The sequence below is a fragment of the Athene cunicularia genome (genome assembly GCF_003259725.1).
Source record: "Athene cunicularia isolate RWA chromosome 14 unlocalized genomic scaffold, athCun1 chr14_part1, whole genome shotgun sequence".
Taxonomy (NCBI): domain Eukaryota; kingdom Metazoa; phylum Chordata; class Aves; order Strigiformes; family Strigidae; genus Athene; species Athene cunicularia.
In genome coordinates this window covers 10,386,920-10,405,476 of record NW_020799118.1, presented here as the reverse complement: position 1 = coordinate 10,405,476, position 18,557 = coordinate 10,386,920, and the positions used below count along the sequence as shown (strand labels likewise).

Sequence of the window (18,557 nt, the reverse complement as noted above, 5' to 3'; positions counted from 1 at the left end):
GTCTAGCCTTGTCCAGAAATAAATTAGCAGAAGTAAATAACATATCCACCTTCCCATGAGTTCTGGCTTCATTCACAGTGATATCATGATGTGCTTTTAAGAGCTTTTGTGATCTCAGGGCAGAGTATTTTTTTAAAAAAAGATAATTCTTTTGTTTGGAAAAAAACCCCTAAAAGCCCTGAAGTGACCTTTTATTCTAAGTGAAGGAACAGGCAGGCTGATGGCTTTTTCAGATACGATGTCATGGCAAAGCTGCCCGAACGCCAGCCAGCACTCCAGTATGGGAGCGCTGCCGGCAGCGCACACTTGGCTCTATTGTCTCTGCGCTTGTATGGACTAGTCAGTGGGAAATGAGGTATTTCCTTTTTGCAGCTTGCTCCTATTAGAGTGCTGGAGGTCAGATCCTGCTCTGCCTTACGCCGTGGTAAAGCCTGCCTAATGCTGGGCTTCGGTCAGGTTTACACTGGTGTGAGCAGAATCAGATTCTGTGCCAGGTGTCTGGGAGGCTGTGACCTTCTGGGTCTTCTGGGGCATCATAAGTTAAACATGCTCTGATTAGCCTGCACTGTAAATCCAGCATTTTAATTCTTTCCATATGTAAGATCCAGTCTAATAAGCCAAAGTTTAAGACCATGCAATCTATTTGGAATAACTGTATGGATTACAAGTCAGACTGTGCTTTTCTGCTTCTTGTATTTATACTAATATAGAGACATTTGCTAATGCACATGTAGCTCATGCTGGTATACATTTTTAAAAAATATGACACCAAATGGCTTGCATTAAAATATTTGAAAAGCAGTAAAACTGTGAAGGTTTCTCTTGAGCACAGACACATCTGTGAAATAAAGCATCTCCGGGCAGCACCATTCCTGTTCATCCCCGTAGGCTTTACTGGCAGTGCTGAGGACCCCTGCGAGGGTGCTGGGCTGGCCCGAGCCCCCACAGCTCCCCACAGCTCTCCAGGCCTGCTAGGCCAGTGTCTGTGTGATGCCTCCGGGAGCCCTTGCCGAAGGGCTTCTGCACCGAGGGGGCGGGGTGTGCGGGTCTTAATGCTTAGCGCTGTTTTTAATTTCAGAACAGGCTCGCTGCAGCACGGTTACCAGTTGGCTTGCTTGAATTTATTCGCATGTGGTCCCGAAGTACTCATTTCGAATACATGTTTTCATTTGGGTTTTGGCTCATCTGTTGCCTCTGCTTCTGCTTGTATCTTCTCTTCGTGGTGATACAAATCCAAACAGTGTTACAGGACAGCGTGTGCTCCTGAAAGTTCTCCTCAGATCTGTGTCTCTGGCGCAAGCCTGCGGGAGTGTTGTGGGTTACCTTTCCTGGTTCTGAACCTTCTGTGCTTCTGGGGCCTCGTAGGGCATGCAGTCGCTACAGGGACTCACCTGAGGCTTCCTGAAGTCTCCTGGGAAACCTTGCAGGCTTTTCTGAGCTCCAGGCTTGGCTTGTCTTTGGCCTTTTAGTTAGTGCCCCTCCAAATTTGAAGGAAGAATTGCAAAAACTTTTATGTAAATAAGGAGACACAGTTTTACTTATAGAAACGATCTGTGAACTTGGGAAGTCTTGTTGCTGGACGTGAGGTTCCAAAGTGCTTTTTGGAAACTAGAATCAAGTTGCGCCAAAGGCAGGGTTTGCTGCTGATATGTCGTTAGTTCCCCCCATCAGCCTCAAATGCTTGGAGTTCTGTTTGTTAGTGTTATGTGCTGTAGATCTTCATGTCCTACAATGTTAACTTGATTATATAGAAAAGAAGAATTCAATTTTGTGTAATTTATGAGAGTTCTTATTTGTACGCTTATGGGCTAAGATTCAGGGAAAAATATATTTAAATAAAAGCAAACCGCTCAGGGAAGCACAGGCGCTTTTGCATCAGTTTCTCATTTCAGAGGCCTGCAGCTTCAGCTGTGTTTGAGTGGTGTTTTCTGGTTCAAGTTGATGGCAGCAGTATCTGTGGGTCCCAGAATTGACTGGCAGGTTGGGTTTTGTACCCTGTAAACTGGAAGACCTTGCATTTAGTGTTTCCTCAGGGCAGTGATATATCTCTTTTAGAAGAGCAGCCAGTATACTGTAGGTTGCTCTGAATGCTTTGCTGATGACTTTTTGTGTATTTCCAGAGCCATGGAGGACTTGGAAGATAATACAACTGTCTTCTCTACTCTGAGATCCCTCAACAACTTTATTTCACGGCGTATGGAGGGGGTGTCTGGGCTGGCTACGCCAGGATCGTCTCAGAGCTCCATTCAGATTCAGTACCAGCAGAGGATGCAGGTGAGGCATCCTCAGCTTGGTGATGCTTGCAGCTGTATGCTCCTTGTGATTCCAGGAATCTGGATTGATTTAATTAAGATCTGTCCATGCTCTCTAAAAGTGATATTCATGGAAACTTCCTTTTGGTCAACATTCTAGAATATTTAGATTTTTTTTTTAAAGTGTCAGACATATTTATTTCTGTTTTGTAAAAAATTAAGAAACGTTCTTTGAATTTTTTGCCTGCTAGTTATATCAGGCTGTTATAATATATAGTTATAATACCCTGCTAGCTCAGGCAATTAAACTGTAAATTGTTTCCATATTGCTGAACAAAGGAGCTTTATATCTGTTAATATTTTTCTAGCAAGTCACTTTGTTATTTTTTTTACAGTCTTCCTTAAAGTTTCTTTGCCTGGACACATACCAGTTACACTTTCTTGTTCACTTCTGTTTGTATCCACATTTTTTTTTTTTCCTGTAAGCTGCCTCATGTTCATAAAGCATGAATTTAAGTTGACATCTTGGACCATAAGGGCTGTTTATTAGCTGGCACGAAGTTTTTGTATTCTGTATCTTAATGTAATTTCTATTTCAGTCTCTTAAGTATAAAATTCTTTTAAATGTAAACCTGCTTTGCATTTGGAATGTTGACAAAAATGTTTGCATTTTCTGTCTGTGGTATATCTCTGCTTACAGAGATGGTTAGAGGAGGCTCTCTCTGGTTAGAGAGTGTTCATTAGCTGTTTATTGAATGTATACTGCTTAGATGAGCGGTATTCTATCAATGTTGTCTGTGCTGTAAGGTCATTTCAATGAAAAACTGAAGCGTAATGTTGTAGCAGGTAGTAGAAAAAAGCATCTTATTTTGCTCAGCAGTTAAATTTCATGGGGAGCATGCTCTCTGCTTCTTGGTTAACTGCTGTTACTTTTATGATGCTTGGGGAGTTCATAATTAACCTTTTTTAAGGAAAGTGCATTTTGTCAGAGGACCTCTAGAGATCGGGTGAGAAATTCTGAATGAAGATCTTGAAATTCACTTCTTTCCAACTAACATTGATTTGATGTGGGTTTCTGTGTTGTTGAACTCTTGGTTTCCCCATATGCAGCTGATGGGCGAAGTACCATGAATACTGTGATAGTTTCCCTGTAATTTATAAAATGACATGGGAGTGTCAGCTGAATAGTGCCAGGTGGGAGGTAGTGATGTCACTGCAATGCTGTTAATGGTGTATAATGTCCCTTTTCACACATGAACCGGCCAGTTGGAAGAACAAGCTGGGCAGATCCACTCCAAATCCCAGCTCCTGCAGGTGGAACGAGAGAAGATGCAGATGGAGCTTAGCCACAAACGAGCTCGCATTGAGCTAGAGAAGGCAGCTAATACCAATGCCAGAAACTATGAGGTAAGTATGACAGTTGCAGATGGCTTGATACCACAGACCCAAGTCGGAACATATGTAGTGCATCTGTGTTGGTGTTTTAGTTTGGATCAGGGATATGCTCTTGACTTCTCACGTGCTGTGCTTTGGTTTGCAGTGGTGTGTTTCAGAATGTGTATAGTCAACTTTGGATGAAACTAAACTGAAAGATACAGTCCGGGAGCAAGCCTCGTGTTCTCCAACTGCTAATGGACACGGTCTTCTGAGCAAGACTTCAGCAAATTTGTAGTAAATGCTCCTGGAATGCATTTACTGCAAACGTGGTGGCAGTGTGGGTGTCAAGTTCCCAGCACCAACTGTTTTGCTCTACAGATCCCCTCACAGTGCGTTGCACTAACTTGCTAATGTACGCAAGAGTCTGAATGCTGAAGCCTCGTTTGGTTGACAAGCTGATGATCTGATCACTAAATTCTGTTAGTTTAGCACTAAGTTGTCATGGGTAGCAATACCAAAAGGGATTTGTTATTTGTTTCTCCCAGAAGTATTTGTGTTTTTCTCTCAGATGAATTTAAACTTCTACTGGCACAATTGCAGGCGTTAGTTTGTGTGACTGTAATTAATTGGAATGGCAGCAGTGCCAACCATGCACTGTCACACAAGAGAGCCTGTGCTGATAAAAGTGAGCCTCACTCAGGGACTAATAGCTTTGCTTGGTTTCTGGTTTTATGCCCACATATGTTTGCTTAACTGCGTTGCTGAAATGAGTAGTAGATCTGTGGGTTTTGTAGCATAATAAAGGTCTTATATGTGGCTGATTATTTAAAAATCTTCAGAAAATAATCATGTTTTGTTGTATTTTACAAGGGTGCTGGGTGACAGATTTAGTGTGTATTTGTGAAATAGCGAGTCAGTGACTAAATTCCTTGTTCCTCTGAAGTCAGGTGATGTGGGATTAGGCCACGGAGAGTTCAAACTGGAATGTAGCTGAGTCAGTCACAGAAACCCTTGAAATACTGGTACAGAAAAAGGGAGCAGCACTAATCCAACACTGTGGTAATTACCCTGCTCAAATTCTGTGGTTTTTTGAGTCATGTGGATAAAGGTTTTAGGAACCTCACATTGCTTTGCATAATCCTTGTTTACTATGTAAATCCGTGTCTCGATTTGCTTTGATTAGCAAAGCAATTTACTGCATGTTTTTTCAATAAGTGTTAATCAATTTGTGGTAGGAATAAACTGAAATAGTGTATGAAAGGTTTCCAGAGTGCAAAAATATTTATTGTAGTCATTGATAATCCTGTGCATTTAAACCCTGTTTCTTTGCTATTAAATAGCCTCATACAATTTACAGAAGTTGCAGAGGGAAGTTTGTCTTATTAACCCAACTGTTGAGATCTGAGTAGTTTCTGAAAGTCAATTTGCTATGCATGGGTCAGCTTTAAATTGGTGCATCAAATGTTTTCATCTTTGATCTGCTGGAGAGTGTGCAGGGATTCTGTGAAGCCATCTCTGTAGTCTCATATTCTCTCAGTCAAAGAGATTTGGAAGTCTCTCTCTCTTAATTTTCTAGCTCCATTGCCCTGGGTAGTTCCTTGACATCGAGTTGCTGCGGTAAGATTTTTGCCCTTGCTAGTGCAAAGGTTAAAGCTATGGTCTGAGTAATGTTACTTCATGATGATGCCTTGATGACCACAGTAATGAGGAATGGAGACAGGAGAAACAAAAATGGTTTCACCTCTGTGCTAGTTTTTTCTTATGTCTCTTTGCATTTTTTCTTTCTTTGCAAGCGAGAGGCTGACCGTAACCAGGAGCTGCTCACACGCATAAAGCAATATCAGGAAAGGGAAACAGAAGCTGAAAATAAACTGAAAGAACAAATGGAGATGAACAAATCCTATAAGAAGAGCATGGAGACCATGAGTAAGAAGCTGCAAGAGAAGGAGAGCAAATTAGCTGAATCTAATGAAGTAAGAACAGAGTAATTTTTTAATTTGTCCATAGTTTCAGGTGACCTTGCAGTTCTTGTGAATTGAAAATGCCCTTTCTAATTAAAAAAAACCAAAACCAAACCAAAATTGGAATCACTATGTTCATCATCTGGAAATGAATAAACGCTGGTGGTGTGTGTCTTTGCTGTGAAAGTTTAGAACCTAACCAAGTCCAGACACAGGTGAGCAGGTCAGAAGATGTTGCTGTGTTAGTTAATAATGAGAAGAGATTTATTAGGTTGAAATAGAGAAGGAGAAAAAAGTGCAAGGCAACACATACAGCATCTAGGTGTAGAAGTCAGGTTACATGACACTGAGTAAAGAAAGGGGAAACGATGGAGGAGATGATGGGAAGGTGTTCAGGGCCGTAGGGAGAACTATAGAGTGGATGAGACCGAAGTTATGTACAAAGGATGTCTTCCCAAAGTGTCTTAAATGCCCCTGTGTTCCACTGTAGAATGAATGCTTGGATAATAATTTCAGTTCTTTTGGATGAACAGACCATCTTCTCAACCCTCAAACTTTTCAGATACCATTACAGTTAAGTTTAATTAGTTAATTTATATCTTTTCTGTTTAATTTGGTTTCCTGCACCAGTCCTTAAACCTTCCTCCTGCCTAGGTGTCACTGGAAATGTACTTGTGTGGTAAGGCAGGTAAACAGATTCAGTGTGCCAGTTATCAGTGGTTATAAACAGGGAGACAGTGATGGTGTGTGAGAGAAACTAAACCCACATACAAAATGCATACAGCAATTCTGTGTTGTTTTTATTTCCGTATTCAGACACATATCTGTTAGTATCAAGATGAGAGCCAGCCCTACTTGTCTCTCTGTCTAGAAAACACTCTACATATGTAATATTTTTACATTTTTCTCTTTTTCTCTGTTAAAGGAAGCTAAGTAATGGCTATTTGAAACAAGCCTGTGAGTTTTCCTTTACGGTTAAGATATTTAGAACAAAATTTTAAAAACCACCGGCCTCTAATTTTAAGGAAAGCATAATACTTCTGGTATTTTGTTGTGGCAAACCCAGACATTTTCAATTTTGAAACCCAGACAAAATATATTTGGAATGGTTGTGGGAGGTTTTTTTTTTTTAATTTTAATATATATACTTGTGTTTTATCATCATCTAGCTTTGAAGCTTGATATTTTTCCTGCCGGTTTGAGGTCACCCACTTAATAGGTAATGGAAATGACAATTTGGGTGACAGATGAAAGCAACTAAATGATTTTCTCTTGCTTTTGTTTTTGAGGTGAGTTTGCAGGTCTGAAGGTTTGCAAGAGTGTGGGAGTGTTTCTAGATTCCGTGTTTTTACTTTTTATTTGGTTATGATTTCTGTCTTATCACCATCTATAATGTCCAGCCTTTTGTGTTTGTTCTTTCTTTCTATTAATTCAGACAATCACTATATTAAAAGGGAAAATATCAGAGCTGCAGTGGAACATAATGAATCAAGAGATGCAGATGACAAGCCAAGACTCTCAGAAGCAGGAACTGATGGAACAGCTGGATGTTCAACATAAGTAAGAAGGGGATGAATGACTGTAGGGAGAAAAAGGCAAATGAAACTTCAGTCTTCTGCAGCTGTTGTCATTCGGAAAACTTTCAGCAGCGTTTGATTTCCACTCTTCAAAGGGGTTCTTTGATCTGGATGTGGAGGTTATAACCAGTGTTTGAAACAAGCTCTGAGGTGCAGTTTAATTGTACCTTGAGGAAAAAAAAAATACTTGAGCTTAAAATCTCAGTGATGTCTCATGTTCATGGTAGAGAGTTAACAGAAGGCATGTGGGTGGGAAAGGCTAATCTGAACTTTATAGACGGAACAGAACAAAAATATCAAACCTTAAATCATAGTTGAGGGGTAGTTGAAAGATATGAGTGTTTCCTTGCTTACTAAGTTCAACTCTTCCATTTCAAAGGTGCTGTTTATTTACTGTGAGTGTATATTGGTTTCAGAGTTAAGGTGGCTTGATTTTTGGATACTCCTCAAGATGCATCTTTTTATTAAAATGTGTATTTTTGTCTCTAATTTAGAGGGAGATGGTATGGGTGCGAAACTGTATGAGAGACAATCTTGTGTAACAGTACCTTGTTAGTGGTGTTTGAAAATGTTTGTCAGACACTTCTGCATGTAGGTTGTTTCTGGTACATGATTCCTAGATGCTAAATCTCTCTTGTGTCTACACCTAATAGAAAATGGCAAGAGGCTAGTCAGCAAATCCAGACGTTGCAAGCAAGCCAGTCCCTCCTGGGAGAATATGAACAGAAGATTAAGGTAAGAAACTTTGTGGCCTCTATAAAGCTTTAGTTTTTAATTTTTTCCATAGAAGGACAGAACAGTTTTTGTTTTTTGTTTTTTTTTTTTAAAAAATGACTATTGCAGAAATAAAAGATTAGTTTGTCATACAAGAATTTGGTCTGATGGCCAGTAAGAGCTGAAGTTGGATAAATTCAACTGGATGGATCAGGCCACCTACAATTATCTGTAATATATTTACCTTTGTTGTATCAATTGATTGAAAAAAAAAAAAATCCACCTGTGCTTTCTCTATAGAAAGGTGATTTATATCCTTACGCAGTGCTCTGGAGAATGCTCTGTTTGATCTTGTGCCAGAGTACAAGATAGCTCTGCAAAAGAATCCTTCTAGAGCACTCTTTATTTCAGATGGTGGAGGATGAACCTAGCAGCTACAGCTGCTTTTTTGCTTCCCAGAAAATCCTTCCTCTGGAGTTTGGTTTAGTTCTTTTAGAAAGTGCAATTGCTTGCAAAGCCTTCTAAACCACACTGACTTAAATGTGAGTGTAGAGATGCTTTTTGTGTCCTTTCAAATTAACATGTAGGTTGGTGGGAGTGTATCTTTTTCACTTATCTTCCTGAGAAAGGCAGATATGGAGAGTTACTTTGGTTTGAGGAGGTGCTAAGAGTGTCATTGCCTGTGGTTGCTGTAAAGTAAAGCTACACTGAAAGCCAGCCTCACTGCCAGGTCTGCCATTCCAAAAAGAGACTTCCTCCATTGAAAGGAAAGGTCGGGAAACAGGATATCAGGCTGCAATACAGCTCAAATAAACTTTTTTTTTTCCTTTAGGGGGAAAAAACCCCAACATTTACCAAAATGCTAAAATACATGGTTGTGTTTCTTTTCATTCCTATTTCTTGCAGGCCATCCAAATACCCCTCTCTATGTTTCATTGATGGAGAGATAGAGGACAAGAAAATTACTGATTTGATTTAGTCATTAGAAGAAGGTCCTTTTAATGATTAGCAGAGATTCTTTTTTTTTTTATGAACTTAGGGTAAACGGGTGTAGAGAAGAGGCCAGCCCAGGTGCAACAAGGGGAACAAGAGTCATCCCTTCTTTGAGCAACGGATTGGACCAGATGACCTATTGAGTTCCCTTCCAACTTCATTCAAGTCATTGATTTGAGTTATAAAAGTACAATGGAGAAGTAGCTCTTACAAGTTCCAAGTTAATCATTGCTGTCCTCTTGTCATGCCATGTTTTCCAGGATCTGGAACAGAAGTTCTCCCAGCAGGAACATGATGCTCTAATTGTCAAGAACATGAAGGCAGAGCTGGCTCGTTTCCCAAAAATGGAGCGGGAATTGCGCCAGCTCAGGGAGGAAAATGCCTACTTCAGGTGAAAGAAGGGTTCAGTTGTTGAGAGGTTTATCTTGTGTTCTATACCTGCTATAATTGCACTATATGCACTTTCAGATCCCTCTGCTGGGATTTCATATGGGAAACTTTAGAAGGAATTTTAAATATTTCATATAAATACTGCATATGAATTGAGCATTGTTGTGATGGTTACTAGATGAGAGGATTTGACAAGATCTGGGTGATCTTCCTGAGCACAGTGAGAGCCTTACAGAATGTGTGTTGATTGTTCTGGATGGTGATATCTGTTTGTTAGAACAAAATCAGTGTGTAAAGATAGCGATGAACTCTGTACCACTTTGGGAAAGAAATCCCTATAGAGAGAAGAGACAGCTGAACGCTTCTTTAATAACTGTTTTTGCTACTATTTTAAAGGCCTGTTGTTCCAGCATAGTATTTGGAAAGTCTTTTGTTTAAATTTCTAAAGCACTCTTGATATAACCCTTGGTAGAGTAGACTTTCTGGGTTTCTGAAGTGGCAATTAATTTGAAAAATTAAATTCCTGTGTACTATGAAATAACTTGCCTTAAAGATTTTTTTTTTTAAGAGTAAACTTAACATCCATCTTTTGGTGCATCAAAAAAAAAAAAAAAAAAGCCTAAATTACATGAGTGATCTTGCCAGCTCTTTCTTATCCTAAAATTAAGTAGTTTCCCTTGGCTTTGTTCTTGTTTCATTATCGTTTTAAATTGTTTATCTCGGAATCTTTTCTCATGCTTGTTTTTTGTGCACAGAAACATGATATCAACAGATTAAATGTATTTTTTTTTTTTTAAAAAAAACCAGTTTTATCTCACCCTTGCATACCTCTATTAAAGTAAACCCAAGAAATCTCAATGCTTGCTGTCATCACCAAGTACTCAGTAAGCCCAAGTGTCTATTGCTTGCTGTGTTCCAACCCTGTGTTCAGCCTGAATGAAGATCAGAGTTGGGAGATTTTTTTCTACCCTTCATGCTGTTTTGTCGATCAGTAAAGGAGATACAATTCTCCAGGTTGTTTGGACATGATTGTCCATAGGTACTTGGAGTAGAAAAAAACCAGTTCAATAAAGCTGCATTTTTTTTTTGTAGCAGAGGTTTTGCAGGGAAGGTTATAGAAGTGAGTCAGTTGAATGTCATATGATTCCCTTGTGTGTTGGGAAGTTTGTGAGAGTGATTTGAGTTGCATGGCTCTTTAATTGTCGGCTCTCTTTCACCACAGGGAAATGAAAGAAAACAATGGATTGCTTAAAGAGGAGGTAGAAGGTCTCCAAAGAAAACTGGAACGCTATGAGAAAGTCCAAGCACAGCTAGTGACTGTTGAATTGGAAAATGAGGTGAGGAGCTGGGAACATTTGGTGGATGAGCAGAATAGGGGGTTTGTTTGTTGCCTGTCCTGTCTTTTAGACTCTTCCTGTATTGTGTTAGTTGAGATGTGATACCTGTTTTAATTAACAGATTTGGACTAGGCATTCCCAAACTTAAATGCCAGCATGAGGGGAGCCATGGCAATGAAGGTGAAAAAGGGTATCTACTGGTCAGCTGGAGATTTTGTGTAAAGAACAATCTCATCATAGTGGGGTTTTTTGGCCTTGCTGTTTCTCTTTTACCTTTCTTCTTCTGGAAAGGCTTTTTTTTGAGTTAAGCTATGCCCAGACATGGTGTTGCCAAACAGGTGTGCAGTAAGAACCTTGATACACACTTGGATTGCTGCCAGGCCTGGAACATGGTCTCACATGAATAAAATAATCTTGCTTCCATCTCACTCTATATCAGGCATACAATGGTTGTCAAGAGATTAACCTGATTGTGTAAATTTGTTGATCTGCAGAACTATAGTGGTATCTGGTCAGGTTTAGATAATACTATTTTGGTACTGACTGGAAGTAAAAAGCTACAGGAGAAACTGGAAGTGGAGAAATGGGCACTGCTGCAGAACCAGTGTTGAGAATACAGCTTGATTTCTTCTCCACTGCCAAGACTCGAGTTTACCAAGGTCTAGTACAGTGATGGCAGCTCACAGGGTTCGGTTATCTATAGTGCTGAAGTGTAACATGGGTTCTGTGCTGTTGTAGAGCTGTGGGCAGGGAAAATATTTGTAAGGGCTGGAGAATGACAAACCGAAAGTGCTAGATAAGAAGATCATGAAATCCACAGAAGATAAAGGAAAGACACTGACTTTGAATGAAGAATTATGAGAAAACTGTGTGGCAGATGAACTGTTTGAACATTTATCTGTGTCTCTAACTCTTATTTGATTTCTACTTTAGAAACTTACGGAGAAATTAAAAAGCTGGGAGAAGCTGGACCAGAGCACTGGCTTGAATATCAGGTATGTGCTTACAGCTCTGTAGGGAGGTAAAACTTTTAAACGACTTGCCTTTCCTCATAATCTGATCTCTGAAGAGTGTGGGTCATGCTTTCTTGCTATCTCTTCTTCATGTGGAAGCTTTTCCAGTACTTATATGTGAGAAGAACCATAAGATACACACTGTTATAAAGTATCTTTGGGAACCAACATGTTTTTCACCAAGTCAGTTTGACCAATGTCTCTGAGGCCAAGGTTCGATTTTGAGTTCCTTGAACTTCTTGCTTGTAGCCACATTTGTGCTTACTTAGAGATTCTGCTAGCTTAATAAGTGAGCTTGTAAGAATTTTAGGGTATGTCCAAAGAAGAGTATGTATGTTACTTGTGACAAATTGTTGTAAATATGGTTTCTTTAAAATTTGGATATAGAAATAAACTGCCAGATCATGTTGCTATGACTTTTCTTCCCTAAAGCAGCCTAAGAACAGTTTTAGTTATTCCATTTCTCTTGTTAGATAAAATAAACTCAAGTTTCTTATAAAAGGGGGGAAACGCCCCCCTCCCCCCATGTTTTGGAACACCAGCCAGTCTCTTTATGTACTGTTACTTAAGAGCTCTTTCTGGAGCACTGAACCAGATTTTTTTAAGGTCTCTGGTATGTATGTGGCATAAAAAGGGGCTGGAAATGGTACATCTTCTGATCTTTTTCTTCCACCTCAGAAGGCTTTCTGTGTAGCTACGATGCTTTTGTGTGTCATATGTTTCAGCATTGCTTTAATTTCTTTAAATATTTACATTGTTGTTACACTAGAAGAGGAGATGCTTCTTTGTAAATAACTGTCTTGATATGAGCATTACAGTACAGATCACCCTTCGTACTCAATCAAGGCCTGAGCTGCCACAGGAACCACAGAACCTAATTTTACCAATTGTTTCTTTATTCCATTCATTACACATGCCTGACAAGAGCTATATCGGCACACTGCTGGGACTGTTTGGAAGTAGGAGTATTTGGATATGCACATATGGTTTGGGCACATTATTGCCTTGTGTAACAGATACTTGTGTTAAACTTAGGGAAGCCCCCTTAATTTTCTCACTGTTTTCTGCTTAATGAGGATAATGAACCTTTTTCTAGAGGCATGCCAGTAGATAGCATGCTTGAGATTCTCCCCTGCATCTGCTGAGGATACATACATTTAGTTGAAGTTAGAATTGTGCTAAATCTCCTATGGCAAAGAATGGACAGAAATAGTATGAATCCTTTTCACAAAACCTGTTCTATCAGACAGTGGAGTAAAAGCTTTTTACTTACCTCAAGCTGTTAAAGGCTTAATGAAGTAATTTCACATGGGGAAAGAAATGGAACCAAGTGATTCTGCCTGTTGAAGTCTAATAACTCCTTCATTTCAAATCAGAATATTCACTGTAAAGTGTTAGGTTTTTGATTGGGCGATATTGTTTAGTGCTGTTAATGGCATCTTCTCATACAGAAAAGGGAATTACTCTTGAGAAAAATCATCTTTTGCATGCAATTGTAGCAAGTGGAACTGGATAATTTCCCCTTTCTCTTTCTCTTTTTTGTTGTTGTTGCTCAGACTTCTTACAGCATGAATTACGTAAATTTTTGGTCAGGGTTATGAAGATGATGAGAGATCATTGTCCTAGGTAGGTTCCTGGAGGATGCTGTTGGTGAAAGCTTGAGAAGAGTTAATTGCCTATCTCTTGGAAGAAAATAGGAACAAGTTGGATGGCTGTCCCAAAGAGCCAGAGCAATGTGCTGTTTGCTAATAACTTGATAAGCAAGGAAAAAGGGAATGCATTAGGATTTCTCATCTTTTCTTATCATGCTCTTCGTTGGTACAGAGAACATCAGGGAAGTGTGTGCAGTGTGTGGTGTTTTAGGAGAGAAAGGTTTTTCATTTCTTCCAGCACTTCCACAGGGCTTGTTCTGTGTCTGCTCTCTGTGGTTTCTGTTCACTGATTGCCTGGTCCCAGCAGGCTTTTTGTCAGATTGGCTTATGATCATCAGACCTTGGAGTGTAATTTTATGTAATAATACTTGGAAAGGAGGTGCAGGTTTTAGGAGTGTAGTGGTAATCCTACTGGTTTTAGTACTGGTCTCTTTTTGGTAACAATGAAAGAGCTAAATGTTTCATCTTTTGGGGGGAAGACAAGTTCATTAACAGTTTACTCAAAGGCTAATCTTATGTTTGCTATGTTATGTTCTGGATTCCACTTGTAAGCTCCCGGGGTTTCCTCTTGCTCTCATAAACTATGGAAACAAAGGCAGGTTTAGCTCCAGAGCATGTTGGTGTGCTTACATTGCTGATGCGGAGTGTTCTTTCCAAAATTTGCCCTTGGAATTACGCCTGCCTTTTATAAAAACATTATATAATATCCTTATAATATACACAATACCCAGATAATAAAATAATACACACCATAGTTATGTAAGGTTCATGTATACACACTATGAATCTAAATAATCTTTTTTGGGTTCAATTATATGTCCTTTTGATATCTTGATCTTCTTACTGCCTACTTGTGGGTATAGTTGGCTCTTGTCTTTTATTGGGGATGTAATTTTGTCTTGTAGGTCTTCTTAGTATGTTACTGTTATGCTGCCAGGGATTTTCATATATTTGTTGCTCTGACATGATATTCCTGCTGTATGATTTGGTTTCAACTGTAAAAGGAAAAAACACTACATTTTGAAATTCTTGCTTTGTGAGTAGAAAGTTTTACTTATTTTGGAATTTACTTTCTTTGAGAAGGGTTTTCATGTGTGGCTATTGTAGGACTTTGTTATTAGGAAACAGTGGTGTTGAGAAAACAAGCTTCTTATACTCTCGAAGATGTGTGGGTATAGTTTGTTTTTCTTCAAAATCCAGTATTTGTGTAATTGAGTTGTTGGCTATCTTCACTGAAGAATCATGTTAATTGTGACAGAGTTGGTTGTCTTTTCAGAGTTGGACTATTAGCTTAGAGATGTTTTCCAGGTAGTTTCTTGGCTGCCATTAACAAGATGTATTTTAACAGAAAAATATTTCAGGAAGGTTGTGTGTGAGAGAAGGCGGGTGCTTTATTTGGCTGTCATTGTGCACAACCACCCACGAGATGGCAACCTTTCTCCTGCTGCCGGAGAAAGCTGGTCTTCTGCTCCAGTCTGGCAGGTTCAGCCTTGTGTAAAAACCATCCACTGGTCACCTTAAGAAGGGTCAACTAGTCTAAGGAAAATTGTTCGTTATTGCTATCAAATCCTTTAAAATATATTTAATGCTACATGCATGCAATTGCTGTCTCCTTGTCCAGTACTAACTCGTAGTAACTTGGTATGAAGAAGATTTTTGCATATTTCTCTAATGGCATACAGAGTAGAATGTTTTTCTAACCAGCTCTGTAAACTTCCTATTTACACCACACATTGTTCCTTTTGTCTTGTTTAATAGGAGTTCTTCAAAGCCCGATTCTTTTCTCCCCACCCCAAGCCTTAGAATTGCATCCTCTAGAGCAGCACTGTTACTGCTCTGGATTTACCCTTCTGTGGGATGTAGAAGATACCCAAATAAAAAATGAGAGTTCTTGTTCTGTGAGCTTTTAATCTAAATAAGCCTTTTTTGTTGCTGCTTGTGTACATTTGGCTGGTATCACCTTTGTCCTCTAATGAATTAGCCAGGTGATTTTGCTGTCCATGAACAGATGCACCCTAGAGTACAGAATGATGCAAAATAATGTGCATCAGGTAGGTTTTAAAGATGAGGCAGTAAGTCAGATAATGATAGTCATTGATAGCAGCTGGCAAGGGTTAATACTGAATTTGTATTTATCCATACATGGCAGAAGATTGCAAGTTTTGAAAGGTTGAAATTTTGATGGAAAGTTTTACAGATTTGTGAAGGCTGACAAGTGGACCACAAGCAACTGCTTCAGAGGAGTTTTAGTCCAAATATTATTTTTTCAAGACTAAACAGTAAGATGTTATGTGGGGGGTTTGTTTGTTTTTTTGTTTGGGGGTTTTTAATTGAAAGTAGTGACTATATGAAGTTTGTACGTTTTCACCTGCTGGGCTTAAAGTTCTTTGTATACACAGGAGAATTATTTTATATCAGTGATAGACTTTTGATGTTAGAGTAATCAAGGATTGGAAGGTGATCAAATATATTGATAATGACCTATTTAAGTAGATCTTTCCTTCTTGGGGCACCATTTTCTGTTGCAGATAGTACTGTCAGCTCAGGCTCAGTTTTTTTTATGTAGAAGATAAAGGAAAAGGTTTTGTTGATGTTACTTTTCAGAATCATTTTCCTTTTTTCCATGCCCATCACAGGGAAGCATGGAGAGAGGGGCCATGGAGTACGGTATGGAAATTAAAGATGAGGCTGACGGATCAGAAAGAAGAGTAGTGTGAGAGGCTCCAGCCATGGTGTTGGACATTCTTGAGTTACATCTAATTGTGGTTATGTTGGAAGTCAGGTCTTGGCCCCCCGATGCCTACAGTGTGAGGCTGACCGGGGGGGGCTGTTATTTTTAATGAAGCATGGGTTTGGAGAGTACCTGTAGTTGCCCTTCAATTTGCAAGGATAAATTTAGTTGGCTTCAGTGACAATACCGCATTAAGCTGCTATAGCTGTCTTTCATGCTTGCTGTCCAGGCCTGTAAAGAGAAGTGTGGATTTGACAGGAATTCAGGCCAATGCTTAAGGACCATTTTCACCTAGTGGAGCCTGCCAGCTGCAGACAGCAGACACTGATGTGCTGACCTGTCGCCTAGAGCCAAAGAAGTGAACCTGTTAATGCTGACCTGGTTTTCTTTCTGAAACATCTGTGGGCTGGCTGGCTGACAAATCTTGGGGACTAGCTTCCTGTAATGTCTGAGACCAATTAAGAAGAGGAGATAGTGTGAATGTGTATGCATTTCCTCCCTAAGAAAGGGTTTAATTAAGTGGCAAGCATCTCTATTTAGTACAGTGGTTAGCACAGTTGTAATTTGTAATTACACAGGTGCTACACTCAGAACGGGAAGTCCTTCTATGCAGATTCTGCTTTTGGAGTTGGGGGGAAGGGAGGAGAGAGAGAGGGAAAAGGGAATCAGATTTCTTGATTCTGCATTTAGTGGTGGATTAGTGCTCTTTTTTTTGCAGTGAATAGAAGAGAAGGGAGAATATTGGAGTTCTCTTGCTTTCCTTTTTGAATCTTGATTAACTATGCTTAGCTACTCTGCACTCTCTTCCATCTAAGGCATTGAATATCTTTGCAGTAGTGAATGAAGCTCATAATCTTCTCCTTTCTCACAAGGTAGTAATTTACCTTTCTCTGAATGTCCATTATGAGTAAGTGGTTACTGGTTTAAAAAAAAAAATAAATCTGTTGACAGATATACAAAGCAGTGCACGTTGAAATAATTTGAATTGCTTATATGCATTTCTGGATACTTAATAACTGCAACCAATCAAGACAAGACTGGGGTTTACTGTTGCTAGTTCCAGTAATACATCCATCCTGGCATGATCGCTCCATAGTTGAGCAAATATTTTTATTAGAATAGCCTATTGTAGCCCTCTGGTCTTTTGTCACCAAGCAAGAAATCGACCTAATTAAAAGCATTTGATGCTGGCTGCAACTGTACTGCTGACCTGAATTTAAGGGCTAATTTCTATTTTTGGGGGATTTGTCTGGGTTGGCTAATGGTGGCCCCTTACTTTAGTGCAAAGTCCCAAATTGGAGAAGAAAATCAGAATTAGCACAGTATGAGGATGTTGAAACTTCATTTTGTACATCTAAGTTTTATGTAAATAATTGTAATTTATGATCTGTGAACATACTGAAAATTGCATGACTGCTGTTTACCAGATTCCCAGTGTAAAGCAAGCTGTCTCATCACAGTGGGAATTCCCAGGGCACTGAAGAGAGAGATAAACACTATGTAGGGGGAAACACTAATTAAAAAACACCACAAATAACAAAAACCCCAAAGCTTATTAGAGAAACTTTTATGATTGTATCTCAGTTTACCTCATGGAAAGATTATCTGGTGCTGTCCTGTACAGACACAGTACTACATTTTACAGTTACTTAAAAGAGCTTAATTTGTCTTCCACTGAAGTTGAATGTTTGATAAACATTAAAGAACTCACTTTGTGTAGAGGGCCAGTGTATGCGGGTTACTAATATTCCTCAAAATCCCTCAAAATAGGGCTTTCTGCTGGCTTCTGCACAGGGATTAATGTTGTGTGAATTACTCTTGTATAGTTCTGCCAGGTCAAGTTAGTCTCAGTTTAGAGCAGTTCTGCCATTCCTGTCACGTGGGGCTTCTGACTCAAGTGTGTGTGAAAATGTTCTGTTCCTACCTGGTACTTTTATGGTTCTGCGAGGACTGCAGCTGAAGGAGGTGGTCCTGCATAGCAAAAAGTAATCTAGAATGGAAAACAGCTTTGAGCCAGATTGGTCCCTCATAAGGTTTACTGTGTGGGTGCATAAATACTTGTGCTGTTCCAAAGCAGAGCAGAGGAAGTGGCAACGAACAGCCAGGGTTGGAAGGGATGAGGAGGATAATCATTGTGTTTATTTAGAAATAAAGGCTACGTGCTGAGTGTTTTTAGGACTTGGTATGTGTAAAAGATGAAAGCATTTGCTTTAGAAGCAGTTAAAATATTGAGGGAGAAGTACCTGAACAGTTCCAAAGGGGGTCTTTGTTTTTAGAGAGTGAGGTAGAAGTTTCAAGAGAGAACTAATTGTGGTTGTCTCTACAGTAATTGTATGTGTACTGAAGCCACTGTTGTTTACACAGAGAAGTCTTGGAGGAAGCTGTCACCTATTGAATGTGACATGCAGCATATGCTGAAGTATTGCTCTAAGCTCTTCTGATCTTCATTATCTTGTTATCTTATGTTAAAATGTACATTATTCTTCCCTCTCTGCAGTGACTTAGATTTAAGCTTTACTGGACAGAATGCTTTTTGTGTGTGGTGGGGAGAATATGTTCC

At 39.4% G+C, this 18,557-nt stretch overlaps 1 protein-coding gene across 4 annotated transcripts in view; it reads left to right on the top strand.

The window, feature by feature from the left end:
- Window positions 1-1,263: 1,263 nt before the first annotated feature.
- MAD1L1 (mitotic arrest deficient 1 like 1) overlaps window positions 1,264-18,557 on the top strand; it is a 376,614-nt gene continuing 359,320 nt past the window's right edge. For 3 of the 4 annotated variants that reach the window (XM_026859181.1, XM_026859180.1, XM_026859178.1), the window contains exons 1-9: window positions 1,289-1,311; window positions 2,121-2,274; window positions 3,519-3,659; window positions 5,423-5,602; window positions 7,026-7,150; window positions 7,821-7,902; window positions 9,135-9,265; window positions 10,487-10,601; window positions 11,535-11,596. In XM_026859181.1, the coding sequence (XP_026714982.1) occupies window positions 2,125-2,274; window positions 3,519-3,659; window positions 5,423-5,602; window positions 7,026-7,150; window positions 7,821-7,902; window positions 9,135-9,265; window positions 10,487-10,601; window positions 11,535-11,596 (986 nt within the window). In that variant the 5' untranslated portion in view covers window positions 1,289-1,311; window positions 2,121-2,124. The other variant, XM_026859179.1, reaches the window with a different exon arrangement.